We start from the raw sequence: 16,347 nt of genomic DNA on the forward strand, positions 1-16,347 counted from the left end.
CTTTCTACCATCTGTCCACCCATAAGCTCATTGATTCAGAAAACAAATATTCACAAACTATCTGCTAAATGCCAGAATATGCTAGGCATTCAAAGGAAGAGAACGTTGTATGTAATGCTGTTCAACTGTTACTTCAATAAAATATTTTTTTTTGTCTTTAGATTTTATCTCATACCTGCCCATCATTCAGTACTTAATTCTCTTCTTTTCTTTGTCTTCATATATACCATGAATGCTTATCTGTGACTATACACTGATGTTGTAGCTTTTTATGAAGCTGTTACCATTGAAAATGAACAATTAAGAAATACACACACAATGAATAATTCCCCAAATAATCTTGATTCAAGGTCATCAGGCACAAATTAACATATACTGTACAAAGAACAAAAGTAGTCAGAATTATCTACTATGTTAGAAGTAAGGATAGAGATTACCCTTGGGACTGCGATAGTGTTTCAAAAGGGGCGTTACTTCAGCTTGTTGATATTTTCATTGTGTTGCATTTGAGAAAATTCATCATGGTATACATCTAATAGAGTGTACTTTTTCTCCATATGTTATATTTCAATAAATAGAGGTCAAAATGTTGCAACCCCTTCCAAAATAGGTAATGGTCACTTTAAAAAAAATTCCTGTTTATATAACATTACCATGAATCTTATTAATAAACTTTTTCAATTAACATCTCTATGTACATGAAACATCAGAAGAAAATATACCATCATATGGGTGGGTATATTAATTTGTAAGACACCTTGCAGCATATCATATCATCAACAATCAGGAAATCCTACTTTATGTGAACATACCAGAAATCAAGTTGCATGTTGTTATAACCTAATTCTTCATCATCTCTAACCATAGTGAACAACTTGTAACATTGGAAATATTTTCCCAAGGTTCTTTTCAAAGCTGCAATCACCAACTTCTTTTTTTATGCTGTAGATTTGGGGATTCACTAGGGTAGTGACCATATCCTATTTTATGAAGATCAACTCCAGAGATGACACGAGATGAGGGAATAAAGCTGAGTCATGGAAGATGCTCCCTGCGGTGAGGTGGGAGGAGCAGGTAGAGAAGCCTTGCTTCTGCCTGTGGAGGAGCTGATGTTCAGGATGTGGAGAGTATGTGCATGTGTAGAAGACAAACAGGGAGAATGTAACAAAGCATGCAGGAGTGTTGAGGGGACCAAGACATGAGGTTGGTGGTGACATCAAAGCATGATAAAAGGAAGAGAATGTCAGCTCACAGCTACAGTGGAAGGTAATTTTGGTTTCACAGAAGTACAAATTCACTGTCAGAGGGAGGTGAATGCGTGTGTCTTGAACCCTCAATTGCATGAGCCTTGTACAAGCTGCATATGCAGGTGATGATTCATTACTTTGTCCTGGAGCCCAGGGTGGTCCCTGGTAGCATCACAGTCATTGCTGAGAGCAGGCAGATATTCGTTTCTCCAAAATTAAACACAAAGGAGATTTGAGCTCCAGAGTGTTCCTCAGAGATTGATCTCCTCTGAGACAAGAGTTTATCTAGCGGCTTGAAAGCTATGCAGAAGAGAGGCCGGGCTCAAATTTATCATGAAGGAATAGCAATAGGGAGATTCAACAGAGTTTAGTTCCCAAACTCTTTACACCACAATGAGATGAAACTGCTAAATAAACCAGTTGCATTAAAAACTTTAGGTGTAGAAAAAAAGCTTAAAAAGACCAGTAAGGTCATGTGCCTAAAGTAAATAAAGTTTATCCTTTTCCAAAAAAAGTCATATATAGTCATTTTCATGCTTAATCAGTTCCTATGTATTTTTAATATGAAAGTCTACATAATATTCGGTTCAAAATAGGTATGTTAATAAGTTTCACAAAGTTCCTTTATGTTATGATTAAGTACATTGAAAAATACGGTGACTAAGATTTTAAAATGTTTTGGTGTGTCCACTGAGTTTTTATACTCTGCTTCCAATATGGCAAAATCTCAATATAAAGCCATGTACATCCAGTTGACCAGTTGGTGTCAATTTGAGTAAGAAAATTACATGTTAGAATCGCAAATATGAGAATAATTGTAAAGCAGGAAATGTGTATAAAATCAAATTTTCTTATTTTATTAGAAAACATATAAAGCAAATATGTGATGTTTTTAAAATGTGAAATCCAAGAGGATAGTATATTTTTAACCTATATACTAAAAATATTTATAAATCTCTGAAATCAGAACATATACTCTGAAGCAGACAATACGCTGGTGGGAGTAACGATTTCCATTCTAAGAAATTTGGAAAACTATAACAAAAGAGTTAAAATGAATATGACTCCTAAGGAATTGATCATTATGGAAACATGACATTTTAAAAAATTACCTCTTCATTTATCCTAAGTGAATGATCAATTTGTGAAAATTTGGGTAGTTGGTCTAAGGGAAGTTCTGCAGAAGGCATTGAGGTTTCTGTGTGCAAAATGGGGCTTCAAGAAGTGGAAGGGGCCTAGAGTCAGAATCTAGAAATGGCTTACCAGGGACTGGGTTTACGGGTCAGGAATGGGGAGTAAATCCTTAAATTGTTCAGAACTTTTATTGGAATTGATTGCAAAGTTTTAGTAATGGATGGTGGTGACAGTAACAGAACATCGTGAAGGTAATTAACAGCAGTGAACCATATATGTGAAAATGGTTAAAAAGGGAAACAAGTGGGAGGGGCAAAGAATTGGAAGAAGACCATCAATCTGGTGTTAGACACTTAGTTGGGAACCCAGCTTGTATCCCTGTAAATTTGAACACACCTCATATCACTTTCCTCCTCAATTGCCAGACTTGTGCCTATAGTGGAATTCTGGGGACAATTTCCATCCATCAACTTGGCCTCAAGCAGCCATTTGTTTAATGTCTGGATCAGGCACACCCTTAACTTAAGGCAACTGGATGTTCCGCCTTTCTCAGTTGACCTGAACTCCTTATTCCTGTTTTCCCCTCTCTGACTCTTTTGTTTTATTTCACTGAAACTTGCCAGGAAAATGATCAATTAACCATGTCCATTTGACATGGTTAATTGATCATTTTCCTGGCTCTAGCCAGAACAAATCTAAAGCATCCTTCTTCACATCACCCTCCAAAATCTCTGCCATTTCTAAGACATCTTTTTGCATTTAATATCAAAGGAAATCAAGAAATAATGTTATTGTCATTCATGAGATATATTGTTATAATAAACTAATTCCACTTCACCCTCATCAGGACAGCTTCCTGATACAGTGGAGATATTTTCCCAAGGTCCTTCTCAGAGCTGCTTTCACCTCATTGTTTTTCAGGCTATAGATGAGGGGATTCACTAAGGGAGTCACCACACTGTACTGTACAGAGAAGATCAATTCCAATGGTGACCCCGAGACTGGCATTAGATAACGAAGAATGGCTGAACCATAAAACAGAAGCACTACGATGAGGTGGGAGGAGCAGGTGGAGAAGGCCTTGTGCCTACCTGAGGAGCAGCTGATGCCCAAGATGGTGAAGACAAGGCGGATGTAGGAATAAACTATTAGGAAGCAGGTTCCAATTCCATGCACGATACTGGAGAAGAGCAGGACTATAAAATTTATGGATACATCAGAACAGGAAAGAGGGAAGAGGGAGGGCAGATCACAGCTATAGTGAGGGATGGACTTATCACCACAGAAGTCCAAGTTCATAGCTGGAAGGATGTTGATGAATGCATCCAGAAGGCCCAGGCCCCAGGACACCCACACCAGTCCCTTACAGAGCTGGTTGCTCATCATCTGTCCATAGAGCAGGGGGTGGCAGATGGCAACATAGCGGTCATAGGACATCACTGCAAGCAGGCAGACTTCTGTGCCCAAAGACTCCAACTCAAAGAAGACCTGAGCCAGGCAGCCTGTAACAGAGATGGTTTTCCTCTGCGACAGGAGATTCTCCAGCAGCCTTGGCACTGTGACAGAAGAGAAGCAAGAATCCAGGAAGGAGAGATGACTCAGGAAGAAATACATGGGGGTGTGGAGCTGAGAATCTTCCCTGACAACCAGCAGCATCAACAGGTTCCCCATCAGGGTCATGACGTAAATTCCCAGGAACAGCACAAAGAGCAGAGTCTGGACATGGGAGTCAGCAGACAGTCTAAGGAGGATGAACTCGAGGATGATGCTGTGATTCCCCAAGTCCATTGAAAGAGGCTGCTCCCTAGAAATAAAAATATGGATGAATCTGAAACCTTTTTGCACACACTCAATTACCAGAGGGTTGTGGCTTAGGGTTCATATATGCTCTCACTGATTCCTTTGAATCCATTCTTCCTGTGCTGATTTTTCCTTCTATACTTATCCCATGATATCACCTCATGGCTGATAATCTATGTTAGAGATTGGTGAAGAAATTTATAAATATTCTCAATCTGGACTATGACTAATAGTCATTTTTCTACCTATAACTGTGCTCAAAAATATTCCCTATCTCTTCTGGTTTCTAGTGGGCTTCCTAGATGAGATATCCAAAACTTGTCTTCTCTCCTCTATTACTTAGATTTTTACTCCCATTCATAACCTAGTAATGATCATATTATTTTTGATGACATTGTTTTGTCTTCTGTTAGCTTTCTCACAGGGCACTTATGCTTAACTTGTGAATTTCATCTTTAGAATAAGACTGAGATATGTAGACACTGTGTATGTGTATGTGTATGTGTGTGTGTGAATGCCCATGTGAGTTTGAGTATTATTTTGTGTTTTATTTGGAAGATGGGATAGAAGGAAAAATGGAGTAATATTTTCATAGAGAAAATCGAATACTAGATATTATATAACTTGTCTGAATTGACAATGTGAACAATCAAGATTTGACTCCCTTATGAAGGAAAGAAGACAAGAGGTCATATTACCATGAAGTGCCTTCCAATCAAGTCTTGGTCCTTCATGTCCTCTATCATCTGGCATCTGTTCATTTCCATGATTGTCCAGACACTGCCCTAGGGAGGGCCTCAATGCTGAGGGCAGACTCACGTACTTCAGATCACCACATGGGCTTATCCTTCTCTTTCCCTTTTCTAAAGCTTGTGCTCCACATGGAATGCCCTATCTTTCCATCTAAATCTTATTTATATTTTGCCTTTCACCAAAATTTCAACTTCTTTCTGAGAATATCCTTTACCATATCCTTTTTTGAACTCACCAGGATGTGTAATAATTGGAAAACTATTATTCATTGATTGACTGCTAAGGGATTGACCATATTAAACACTTATATTTTTAACCCCCAGAACCATTTAGGCACAACACTGAACTGGGATTTTTCAAATAAGGAAACAAAAGTATTTGGGCATCTTACTAATTGCTTAACACCATTATTCCCACTCTCACCTCTGATTTCAAGAATGTGCTCTTTCTATCCTGGTTGAATATCTCTGTTAAGGATTTCTTAGGCATTCCTGCTTCTCTCCAAAGTCTGATTTAATCTATCTGCTCATCATAACTAACTCTTTTCCCTGTATGACATCAGATGAATCATTCTTTTACTCTGGTATCTAGTGTAGCATTTGTGTAGTGCATTTATTTTCCCTCCTTCAATGACATAATTTCTTGATGGCAGCAATGGTACTTTATAATATTTTGCATCCAGGACACTTGCCCCAGTGAAGGAAATTGCATATAGTAGAAATCTAATGAGTTTTTGCTAAAGAAAATAAAATAATTAAGAGTACAGACTGTGTAGCTAATATTTTGGGGGAAAGGCTATAATTACATAAACTTGAGAAAGACTGAGCACTATGAACAAATGGAAAGTGAAGGCAAAGAAATGGTGGGTGTGTATGTGTGTGTGTGTGTCTATTGCAGCTATGTAGGGCCAGGGAGTGGCCTTTACTTGTGTACCTACCATCAGCTACCAGATACATGTACCCAAGGAGTCATCCCACACCCACCAGCCAACTTTCACCTATACTAGAAAAGTGTTTAAAATCATGATTGCAATCTAACACCACCCAGCCATCATTCCATCACCATGCATTTTCCTTTATTTCATTTGTCCATTCATCTATTCATTATGTAATTCATCTATTCCAGTAGTAATCCACCTTTCTATTGTTTATTCTTCTACTATCTCTCCACAAACCCATTCATTCAGATAACAAATATTCACAGATTTCCTGCTTCCTATAAAATATTGTTAGCCATTGGGAAGAAGACAAACTAGTATAGACCAATGTCCAACTGTTAAATAAATACTTTACTTTCTTCCTTAGATTTAGTATCACCAATCCTTATAATCCAGGGCTAAATTCTCTTCTTAGACTTTTTACTCTTGCAGAACATGAAACCTGATCTGAGCTGCATACCGATTGTTCCTTTTCATGAAACCTCATGCCTGGCTTGGTACCTTCACACAGTGTCTGTTCAGTCCCACTGACATTTTAGTCTGCCTTGTAATCTGTATCTTTGTCATGATTCCACGAACTCTGTCATTGTGGTGCCCAAAGGACTCAATAACATTGAATTCTACACACCCATCCATCTACCCAAAACCTGTCCTTTCTATTTGTTTTCCCACTATTAATATTGAATATTCCCACAATTCTAAGCCTATTTGACCTCCTTAGATTCAGTGTATATATCAGTTCTACTTGGTATAATAATAGGCAACATAGATGCCTCAAATGAATTCGAATTTAGTACCAAAGGAATACAGCCTGGTCAAAAATTCAATTTTGCGGAGCCCTTCTCATTTCTGCAAGTATCAAATCCTATTGGAAGTAAACAATTTCACTGGTGTCTAAATCAGCAATCAACAACAATAAAACAAAAGAGTAAAAGGAGGCCACTGTCCTCAAAAATTTGAGTATTTCTGCATTTGATATTTTCCATGTGAATTAAGCAGAAAATTGCTTTGATGAGCTTGCTTTTTGTTCATCTTATGCTCACTTACCCCTGAGGGTGGATCACAGTGACTTCAATTCTCACTGAGATTGAATGTCTCAGCCTAGATCTGTATTGGTTGGAGAAGGGATAATATGCATCTTACAGTGAAAGTGGGGATTGATGCAGAAGTTAGTTTTGTGCAATTCTTCAATGGGAAACTTAGTTTACCAATTTGCAGTATAAGAACATTCAGTATAATACCACTTTACAAATCAATGGGTACTGAATTTTGGTGTGTATTGAGAGTTCTAAAATTCTATCCTTTATCCATGTTTAAACATATGATTGCCCTTCAAAATCAGTCCCAACATGAACACTTTTAGTCCTAATGAATAATAAGGAAGAGGATGATTCTAATGATAATGAAGAAGATAAGGCTAAACACTTTTCCAAGCTTTACATGTACTAAGTAAGATACTTATTTTTCACACCAATCTTATGAGATAGTAACTATTTATATCCTCATCCGGCCTTGTTTTGAATAGATGAGTAACTTGGGCAAAAATTGAAAGGAAACTTGCCTAAAATCACAGAAGTACAAGCAGTGAAGTCAGAATTTGAGACCAGTAGTTTGGCATGTACCTTATCACATTTTTTCCAAGGAGATAGCACAGAAACATTCCTTGAACAAGAGACATATAACATAGGACTCTTAACATTTTGTTGGTCTCAAATGAATTTAATTTAAAAATGTTAATTAATTTCATAAATGCTGGAATTGATGAGTTATTTAGCAGGTGAAGAGAATAAGGTCCAGTGATTCATTTAGTCACTGAGCATAGAAAAGTGCTCTATACGACCAAAATTGGGGGAATTTTGTTATTCAGAGACAGGCTAATTGTCTTAAGTTTTGGAAGCACTTAAGCCAAGGAGTAGTGAAAATAAGTAGGCATGGAATAAAAACATCAGTGTATACATTGTTTCCTTTAATGTATCATAGCTTTGACTCCTACCCCCATTTAATTCAACACCTATATTAGTTTGATCAATTTTAAAGGTGAAAGGAATTAGTAATGGCTGAATATTAACTTTCTATGACACATGTATTGGGGCCATAGATAAGGACAAAAATCGATAATCCACTCCTCTCCTGACTGTTAAACTCCATCTTCTGTAACTTTATATGCCTAGAGCATGGAAAACAAATCTGCATTTGAAGTCAGAATGCATGAAATCTCCACTCCCATTGCCCAACATTGGTCATTGATGCCAAGAGGTTTACCCCAGGTAGCTGCTCAGAGTAGGTGAACACATAGACCACACCGCACAGGAAATGTGGAAGTCTGCATTGATTTAGGAGGCTTATTCTCTAGCACATAGAAAGTCTATCAAAAGTCTCAGGGTGAAAACGTGCATCCCAGAGAGCCAGAAAGAGGGATCATCTGAGGAAAGGGAAGGAAGTGGTCAGGAGAGAAAGAGGGGAGGAAACTTAAATGACTCATAGAGGAAATTACCAAGTTCGGGCTTCATAGGGCTCAGAAGACATCCAGCTGCTCTGGTCTTTTCCTGGGGCCAGGCACCTCTATGGTCATGAGGACCAATTGTTTTGTAGTCCAACTACAGGGACTTCAGAAGATTTTTTCTGCCTCTTAAGAAATCACAGTAAAGACATCACCATGGATTACTCCAAAGCTTCAGGGTTTGCATCCTTGAAGCTCTGAGTTGGTCCTTTCTTTCTCTTCCACTAGCCACCAAGTGTGTAATATCATCAAAAAAAAAAAAAAAAAAAAAAGAAAGAAAAAAAGAAAAGAAAAAAAATAAACCAAAAAATAAATGAAATGGTGGTGGTACATCTATGTGTTTGCTATAGGCTGTCACAGTGGCATCACTTTATTTAGTTCAATATCTTCTTTTAAACACACTCCTAGAATAATCCATGAAATGAGTGATACACACATATATCCCTTCAGAAGGGCAGATATATGATTAGGCAGTCAGTAATTGGATGGCTTAGCCTGTCAGCCCAGGAAACAGAGTAACAGATGTATTCTCTGGAGTCATGGCTTGAAGCATGTATTTAGAGTCTTCAAGACAACAAGCAGAAATTTGGAATGGTGTCAGGGGATTCCATTGAAAATGATCTTTTGAAACTTCTAGGTTGAAGCTATGTATGAAATTGGATGGAAACTATTGGATGTTTGGTGGGCTTTGAAGAAGGCATGTGAGTAGCAACATCCTTCTGTCTGTAAACATCATTTGGGAAAGCACAGGAAGGCTGTGCATTGATCATTAACTGTCTTGCCGGTTATTTCCTCTGCCAACAGGTTGTATTTCATTAACATCTCTCTGAAGAATAATTTAGTGGTCCATGTATCAATGATTAGATAAGATTTTAGAGAAAATATTGAACATGTGATGAAAGCCATGAGAAAAGAAAGCCATTTGACTGAGTGATAAGTAGTGACATCTGCCATAGTTTAATCCTGAGAATGGAGAACTGAAAAATTCCCGCTGGATTTTGGAAGTGGGGTCTAATTTTGGAATGGTGAAGTCATTAGCCAGATTGAACAAGATTTAGGCGTGGGCTAATGCTGAGAAACAGGCAAGTTTTCAAAATTTGGGGAGATAATGTAAGCAGAGAAACCAAAAATTAATAGCCAATATTTATTAATTTTTTGTCAAATGCCAGGTTTTGATCTATATACTTTCATTGTCTTAAGTTATTCCACACAACAATTCTTAGAGTTAGAAGCTCTTATGATCCCCATTTTACAGATGAGGAAACTGAGGTAGCAGCCCAAGTTTGCACAATAATGAAGTGGTGGAGTCAGAATTTGAATTTAGTTCATGAGATATAGAAATTTCCTATGCTAGATCTTAAATGAATATGCTAGAGATTCTGTACTTTTCTGGTATTACTACCCACCCCCCATCGGTCACCAAAAATATTTCTCTTCTCCCCATCTAAGGTGCCCCAGGGGTCCCCCAACTCCTTAAAAGTTTTCTGAGTTTCATGTATTCATCTTACGAGTTATAGGGACTTACTCTGCCTTCCAGCACTATACTTGTCTCTCATTTTATCTTCATTAATGTACCTAACCAGCTATGTATGCAGGTAACCAACATTATATTTATGACTATACTGAATAGATAAATTGTGATACAACTATCCTTCGAGCATCCCCCCGTAATTATCTCCTTGGAATTGATATGTGATCATAAGATGTGAAGGAATTAATAGTTTACAATGAAATTAATATGCTTTGCTTCTTATATTTTATTGTTTTTTAAATTTAGGCACAATATTTAAAGAGTAACAAGTTTTCAGGAGTTTGTATTTCAGCTATAAGCCATAGGATGGAAAATGATTATTTCTGTGACTATTCTTAGTGACCCAAAAAATGCAATCTCTTTCTCCACTTCTCTTCACAACGATGCCTGACATAGACAAATACAGGATACCTAAATGCCATCTGTTTGAAAAATGCTGAAATTTAGTTACCCAGGCAAATTGGTGAAGTGCAGACCTTTTTAAGAATAACTTGGGCTCCTCTTTCTTTTCCTTTACTCTTTTACATGAAAGCAAACTTCCCTTCTCTTCCCCTTTTTCTGAACTTCAAAATAGGCATCCAAGTTCAGGGTGAATTGAATCTACTACGTTCCCTCTTGTAAGGTAACTAAATAAACATTTTAAAATCTCAATAAAGAAAATTAGAGTTTTCCATCTTGTCATTCATCCAAAAGCAGAATCTGAACTGATTTTTGGCCACTATGCTTTGCTAAAAATAACTCACAAGACCAAGCTGAAAGGCAAATTGAATTTGGATCTGCTAGGGTTTGGATTATGGAAACTTGCCTAAATATGAAGGAGCAACATGGGAAAGCCAGGAAGAGCAGGGACTGAGTTAAAGGGTGGATCAGTAGGAATCAAATTGTTATAGCTAGTCCTATGCACAGTGTCAGAGTCTCTGTTATCAGGTGTAAATTGGAGGATACCCACATGATTCAAAATTCAGTAGTCAGGCCAAGATTACTGTAAGAAGTTACCATGACAGGCAAGAGGACTAAAAGAAGGAAAAGTCTGAGTGTGTAATGATGGGTCAAGTTGGCTGCGAACACGAGTAATTAGTAATGGGATTTGGTCCTGGATGTAGGAAATTACAACTTGGAAAACAGTACAAATAAGTGTATTAATAGAACAGTTTAACAAAGTTAACAAAAGTTTTAACGTTTACACAAATTTGTTTGTCCAATCGGTTATAAACAGAGAGCCAATCCACAAATATTTCAATAATTAGATAAGTGAAAGAATAGATATAAATGAAGGAATTAATGAATGAATGGTTGGAGACATAGATGGATAGATAACTGAATAAATAGACAGTATGGATAATGGAAATGGATAAATGAAAGATTAGCAAGCAAATTGAATTGAATGAACAATAGATACATTATCAAATGGAGAGATGCAAAAGTGCCATGGTTTTAAGCAACCCTCCAGGTGTGATCAGAAATGAGTTACTAAGTGTAAGCTTCTTCTTGTTGGAAAAATCTTTACGTGCTAGTTAGTACAGCAGAAGATAAGTCTTTTTCCAGCCCTACACAGCTGGCAGAAAATGAGTTTCACAGCTATTGCAAAATCAGCTCTCATCCCCACATTTCCTTTTTGTGTTCTTCCCCTTCCCAGTTTTCATCATCCGTTGTTTATTTTTGAAATTAGAATTTCCAGCTGAGGACAGTACACAAAAAAGGAGTGCATGGTCAATCCCATGTGTCATCTTTTTTTCTTTCTTCATCAACCAGTTTTGGTTAGATCCCATCATGGGCCTCTCATTCTGCTGTGTCTTCAGGAATGTAAGATGATATATGGTAATGCATCCCAATCCCTATCTTCCAGGAAGAGGCAACTGGTTGGAGAAAAAAGAATTGCCACTCACACATCCTACTAAATGGTAGAGCAATTTAAATATCCAAGTGAAGGCATGAAACAATTTAGTGGGTAAGGACTTCCGTGGAACACAGAGTGGAGAGAAGCAGACATGCTTAGAAAATGCATGTCCTCAACCAGCATGTCAAAAAAGAGAAAGATTTAGCTACATAGACCTGGGATGGTTGTAAAGCTTACCCATCCAGAGGCAAGTTAGTGCAACATTGTCAACTTCATTTCCTCCTTCTAAAATTTGGGGAAATGCAGCCTTCATAGTTTTGCTATGATCATTAAGTAGTGGAAAAGCAAAATGGTTAATAATACCTTGAACATAATTGACACCAAAGTAATGAGGGTTGTCAGTCTTTTCCATAATCTGTGAGGGTAGAGAAGGAAGCTATCATGATAGACACACTGGAGGAGGCAGAAAATGGGGTGGGTGTTGAAAAGTAAATGACATTAAGTCAGTATTGGATGGCAGAAAATTTCAGCACAGCATTAGCCTAAGTAAAAGCAGAGTAACAGGAAAGGCATGAGGGCAAGACTGGCCTGACCAATTAATTGGTGGATCAAAATCACTTCATTCTCCAGCCTGAAGGCACATTAGAACCACCTGAGAAACCATTTAATCTATCACCAGGACCCACATAAGAACATGTAAATCTGAATCACTGCAGGAGGAGGTGTTACTATAAAGGATGGTTAGTACAAAGGCAACAAGAGAAGTTCATCTTTATCCAGTAGGAACTGTGGAAATGGCACATTTATTAGAATAAGCTCTTGCCCTAGGCTCATATATAGTGAATACAAAGCTTTGATGTTCAAATTGCAGAATTGAACAAGTTTTATCAGTTCTGAGGCTCAGTTTTTTTTTAAATTCAGTCTTATTGAGATACATTCACATACCATACAATCATCCATGGTGTGCAATCAAGTATTCACAGTACCATCGTATAGCTGTGCATTCATCACCCCAATCTATTTTTGAACATTTTTCTTGAACCAGAAAGAATCAGAATTAAAAAAAAATAATAAACATAGGTTTAAAAAGCTACTGTGTTTGAGTTTGGTAGTTTCAAGTATTTACTTCTAGGTATTTCAACACATTAAAACCTAAGAGGTGTTATCTATATAGTGCATAAGAATGTCCACCAGAGTGACCTCTCAACTCCATTTGAAATCTCTCAGCCACTCAAGCTTTATTTTGGTTCATTTTGCATCCCCCTTTTGGTCAAGAAGATGTTCTCAATCCCACGAGGCCAGGTCCAGATTCATCCCTGGGATTCATATCCTGCATTGCCAGGTAGATTTACACCCCTGGGAGTCAGGTCCCACGTAGCGGGGAGGGCAGTGAGATCACCCACCAAGGTGGCTTAGTTAGACAGAGAGAGGACCACATCTGAGCAACAAAGAGGCACTCAGCGGGAGATTCTTAGGCACAATTATAAGCAGGTGTAGCCTCTCCTTGCAGTAACAAGCTTCATAGGGGCAAGCCCCAAGACAGAGGACTCAGCACATCAAGCCATCAGTCCCTAAAGTCTGTGAGAACATCAGCAACAATCCAGGTGAGGAAGTCCAACACCTCTGCATCCTCCTCCAGCTCTTTAGGGGGTCCCTGAATATATATTTTTATTCTCCACCAAATTACTTTAGGAAGTGTTGCTATTTCATTCTAATCTATACAGACCTACCATAGCTCACTTCCTATTCAAAGTTCCTTGTAACTGTAGTGTTTGAACAAACTGACTGTAGAAGTTATATTGTTTAGAAAATATAGATCCTACACCAAATAAACTTCTCTTTACTTGGTATCACATGGAAGTTGAAGTTTTAACACACAGTCAGTTTCAACTTTTACCCTTTGGCCCAATTTGTTCTAGTCTTAACCAGATCTGCTTTATTCATATCTCTAATTGAAGTCTGGGCTCTATTTCAGCTTTTTTTTTTTAACAGTTGCTGTACGCATTAATACTGATATTCATATCTGCCAAGCTAGGTCTGAGTTTCAGGTGTCACACAGATACCCAATGTTCCAGAGACAGTCAGGTTATACACAAAGGGATCAGCATCTCAGAGTTTGGAGATAGCCACTACAATGAGGCTCAGTTTTTTTAATGTAAAAAATATAGATTTATCAATCTCCTTTCTTATCTCCATTCCCCACTCCAGCACCTATATATTAAAACTGCCCATTGTATTAAATGACAGAACATATCATGTAAATAGTAAAAATATAACAAATACAGCATGTTGTAGTTAAGTAATATTGTACCATGGCAAGTTATTCCAAAGGGAGTATAAGATGTGACTAGGAAAGCAGATGATTAAAACTGCTTCTCAGTTGCCAAATGCAAAGCTGCCAAATGCAAAAGTGACCAGAAGTGTTGCAGGATGAAAGCACGGCCAGTTCAAGGAGATGGAACCAATTAGTCATGAACTAGACAGAAAAAGTATGTCATTTGTACTGGAGGAGCACCAAGGGAAAGATCATAAATGAGTTGATTCGGGGTTCAGAAGTTGTGCAGTCAGCCATCAGGTCAGGGAGGGATTTAGGGAGGGAAGAAACACAAAAGAAAGCCAAGAGATAAAAATGAGCAGCTGAGGACAGAGCTCTGTTTACATATAATGATAAGGGAACCCTGAGGTGGCAGGAGTGAAGGTGAACACTTCAGCTCTGACTCTGTTTACTCCAGAGGAACATTTTCCATAATGGCCTTAGGGAATCACAGCACCGTCACAGAGTTCATCTTCCTCCGGCTGTCTGCCGACCCCCACACTGAGGCTGTGCTCTTCGTGCTCTTCCTGGGGATTTACCTCCTAACCCTGATGGGGAACCTGATGCTGCTGCTGGTGATCAGGACGGATTCCCACCTCCACACCCCCATGTACTTCTTCCTGAGTCGCCTCTCCTTCCTGGATCTCTGCTACTCCTCAGTCACTGAGCCCAAAATGCTGGAGAACCTTCTTTCTCAGGGGAAATCCATCTCAGTAGAGGGCTGCCTGGCTCAGGTCTTCTTTGTGTTTGCCACGGCTGGGACGGAAGTGTGCCTGCTCGCAGTGATGGCCTATGACCGCTATGCCGCCATCTGCCACCCTCTGCTCTATGGCCAGGTGATGGGAGAGCAGCTGTGTGAGGGTCTGGTGTGGGCCTCGTGGGGACTGGCCTTTCTGGACGCTCTCATCAACACCCTCCTGGCTTGGAATCTGGACTTCTGTGAGGCTCATATTATGTCTCACTTCAGCTGTGAGCTGCCCTCTTTGTTCTCTCTGTCCTGCTCTGATGTCTCCACCAACTTTGCAGTTCTGATCTGCTCTGCCCTCCCACATGCCTCTGCAACAATTCACCTGATCTTCTTCTCTTACCCCTGCTTTGCTTCCACCATCCTGAGCATCTGATCCACAACTGGCAGAAGCAAGGCCTTCTCCACCTGCTCCTCCCACCTCACTGCAGTGAGCTTGTTCTATGGTTCTGCTTTTCTTTGCTATTAAATGGCAGCCTCAGGTTCCCCACTAGAATTTGTTTTTTTTTTTGAAGTACAGTGTGGTCCTCTGCTAGTGAATCCACATGTCTACAGCTTGAAAACAATGAGGTAAAAGCAGGTCTGCATACAGTGTTGCAAAAAGTTTACAAAAAAAGAAAAATCATGAGATCATAAGATGCATCTATCTTGGGCTTGTCCCACATCCCAAACAATATTAGAGGCAAATATTTCACTTGTTTTATTAACACTCCAAATAAACACTAATTATATATTAACAATAGCTGCATTTTGTCTAAATTTAGCCATTTTATACATTAACCATTTCTTCTTCCAACTCCAACATTCTCTTGGTAATATTTTCCTTCCTTCCTCAATACATTCTTTAAAAGTTCTTTTAGACCATGTAAACTTATTGTAAAAATTTTCCATTTTGTTTATTTGGGAATATCTTTGTCTCATTCATGAAAGTTATTTTTGATGTATACATAATTTTACATAGATGGTTTTTTCTTTAAAATTTGAGGTATGATTTCTTGGTGTCCTGCCTTCCATTGTGGCCGTGCTGACTACTCTGCTGTCACTCCAGCAGTCATTTAGGGACCATCTCTCCTTTCTCGTTGCTCTAAAAATCTTATCTTAATCTGTGATGGGAAGCACCTTCTGAAGTTCTTCAGTGATTACTTCACTTCTCATCTTGATTATGAAAGATGAACATTAGACTTTCACTATTATAAATAATATATTTAAACATTTTAGCCTTTTCTGTAATTTGTAATTCTAGACAGAAATTAATAGGCCAAAGGGTATGAACTCTATTAAGACATTTTAGCCAAAGTTTTTCAACAGGAGAGATAGCAAGTTACACTGTAATAGCAATCTATGAAATTGCCTTGTGCTTCCCATACTCATTAATTTTGATTTTACTTGCATTTAAAAATCACAATATTATACAATAAAAAACTATACCTTTGTGGATTCAATTCTCATTTATTTACTTGTGAGGCTGAATATTTTCTGTATTTTCTACTAATTATTTGTAGTAATTATATCCATTTTATCTACAACTTCAGTCCTGTGAAACTGATTT

General features: G+C 38.2%; 1 protein-coding gene and 1 pseudogene across 1 annotated transcript; one reads left to right on the forward strand and one right to left on the reverse strand.

Annotated features, from left to right (window-relative positions):
- Positions 1-3,224: 3,224 nt before the first annotated feature.
- Positions 3,225-4,169, reverse strand: LOC119542809 (olfactory receptor 8S1-like). The gene has a single exon (XM_037847453.1). It carries the CDS (start codon positions 4,167-4,169, stop codon positions 3,225-3,227), a length of 945 nt encoding a protein of 314 aa, XP_037703381.1.
- Positions 4,170-14,487: 10,318 nt separating this feature from the next.
- The window catches only part of LOC119542810, a 62,724-nt pseudogene continuing 60,864 nt past the window's right edge, over positions 14,488-16,347 (forward strand).

Source organism: Choloepus didactylus, chromosome 8, assembly GCF_015220235.1.
Source record: "Choloepus didactylus isolate mChoDid1 chromosome 8, mChoDid1.pri, whole genome shotgun sequence".
In the NCBI taxonomy this organism is placed as follows: Eukaryota; Metazoa; Chordata; class Mammalia; order Pilosa; family Megalonychidae; genus Choloepus; species Choloepus didactylus.

Coding starts and splice junctions, on each gene's coding strand:
- LOC119542809 (XM_037847453.1), bottom strand. CDS start 4,169: ATGGACTTGGGGAATCACAGCATCATCCTCGAGTTCATCCTCCTTAGA.